General features: G+C 36.8%; 1 protein-coding gene across 1 annotated transcript; it reads right to left on the minus strand.

Moving 5' to 3' along the window:
- Positions 1-239: 239 nt before the first annotated feature.
- LOC131651364 (protein JINGUBANG) lies at positions 240-1,850 on the minus strand. Its single transcript, XM_058921028.1, has one exon. It carries the CDS (start codon positions 1,680-1,682, stop codon positions 342-344), a length of 1,341 nt encoding a protein of 446 aa, XP_058777011.1. The 5' UTR covers positions 1,683-1,850; the 3' UTR covers positions 240-341.
- Between the last annotated feature and the right edge of the window lie 203 nt (positions 1,851-2,053).

The following is a 2,053-nucleotide window of genomic DNA, read 5'->3' on the forward strand; positions in this document are numbered from 1 at the left end:
TGATCAAAATGAGTTTTCTCACACCACCACCATCAAAATCTACATATTGAATTAAACATTTGGATTTGGATTTAGAGGGAGGAGGAAAGAAAAACGCTCTCTGTTTTCAGAGAGAGGACAGATAGATTGATTTTTTTGAGAGAGGAAGGAAATATTTGGAAAAATACTTCTCTTCTTCGTTATAATTTTGACCAAAACAGTGGAAATATTACAATGAAAAGAACAAAAAAGAACTTCCATAACAAAAAAATTCTCAGCTGTTAATAGAAAAAGAAGAAACAAAATCTCATTCTACATAAAAACTCTTTACAAAAGCAACAAAAAAAAAGTAATAAGCAAAATCAAAACAAGGGAATTTTTATTTGCCAAACTTTAATGTCACAATCAAGACTACCACTGTAAACAAGATAAGAACTACAATCCCCATCGCCATTTTCACCACTTTTCGAATCAACCTCCATAGCCAAACACTTGACAGGTTTCCTATGACCCTGCAACACACCCAAACACGCATAATTCTTCTCACCAACCCCTCTTCTCCATATCCTAACACTATTATCAGCCGATCCACTACACACCAACTCATCCACCACAACCAAACACAATATCGCCTTACTATGCCCTCTAAGCGCCCCAACTAACACCATTGTTTCATTACCCGAATCCGAACAACCGCGTTTTTCCCAAACCAAAATTGATCTATCACAAGCACCTGAGTACAAAATTGACCCGTCTTTATTCAGAGCCAACGCATTCACAGATGATCTATGTTTCTCCAATGTTCCAACCAAAAAATGCTTTTTCTTTTCGTTTTTCTTCCAAATTTTGATCTTTTTATCAGCTGAGCCTGTGTAAACTACCCCGTCTGAAGAAACAACGATTGCGTTGATAGCATCTTCATGCGCGTTTTTGACTGATTCTAAGCACTTGTAATCAGAAACTCTCCAGATTTTGAATGTTCTATCCCACGAAGCGGAGTAGAGAAAAAACCCGTCTTTCGAAAGAGCTAGACAAGAAACTGCGTCAATATGATTCACCCATGTAAACTTCTTGTGTCTTCGGGCTTCCACGTAGTTTTTCGACAATAAAAGCTTCGAAAAACGGTCGTTGAATGTCGGAAGTGTTGCAATGCATTTGAACTGTTTCTGATCTTGTTTAGTATTACTATCACCTTCGATTTTCCAAACTCTGATTTTGTGATCTTGGTGAGCACTGAATAACATATCATTGAGAATAACCATGGACTTGATGGTTGATTTTGATCTGTTACTGATTGAAACTAAATTGTTTGTAGTGTTTGAGGTTTGAAGGGCAAAAGGGTCATTGGAGCATCTTCTTATTTCACTATTGGAAGAGCCGCTGTAGAGAAACTTGGAGTTGAGAGTGAGGGAGAAGATGGGGGAAGAGTGACCACTGATGGTTGTTAGAAGTTTGTGATGAGATTGTTGAGAGAGTTGTGAGGTGAGAGAAGGAACAGAAGGAAGACTTGGTTGTGAAGAAAGTGAAGAAGAGTTGGAGGGTTGTGAGGTGAGAGAAGGAACAGAAGGAAGACTTGGTTGTGAAGAAAGGGAAGAAGAGGTTGATGATGGTTCTGAATGAAGGTGATCATGAGAGTGGGAATATGTTTGTTTATGATGTTGGTTTTGTGTGAAGCAACATAAAGGACAGTGAAGAAGTCCCATCTTTTGATTATGCTGTTGTTGTTGTTTGAGAATGTCTTAAGGAGTTGTTGGGTCTTATAGAGACAGTTTGGTGTGGAAATGTTTAGAGTAAGAAACTGTTTAGGTTGGCAATTTGACTTTAGACATAAGATCAAGGTGTTGCCAGTGAAACAATAATAGAGAAATAAGTTATGAAAAGTATGGGAATCACATGAAAGTGTGATACTTTAATATAAACTACAATAATATTAATTTTTTGACCGACATGTATTTGTAGTTGTTATCAACATAGTGAGAATTGTGTTTATTTGAGCAACTACAGAATATTTTAAAATATATGTTTATGGATTTTTGGGCCGAACATGCTTTATTATAGATATTTTGGAGGTTAT

Source organism: Vicia villosa, linkage group LG2 (assembly GCF_029867415.1).
Source record: "Vicia villosa cultivar HV-30 ecotype Madison, WI linkage group LG2, Vvil1.0, whole genome shotgun sequence".
Classification (NCBI taxonomy): Eukaryota; Viridiplantae; Streptophyta; class Magnoliopsida; order Fabales; family Fabaceae; genus Vicia; species Vicia villosa.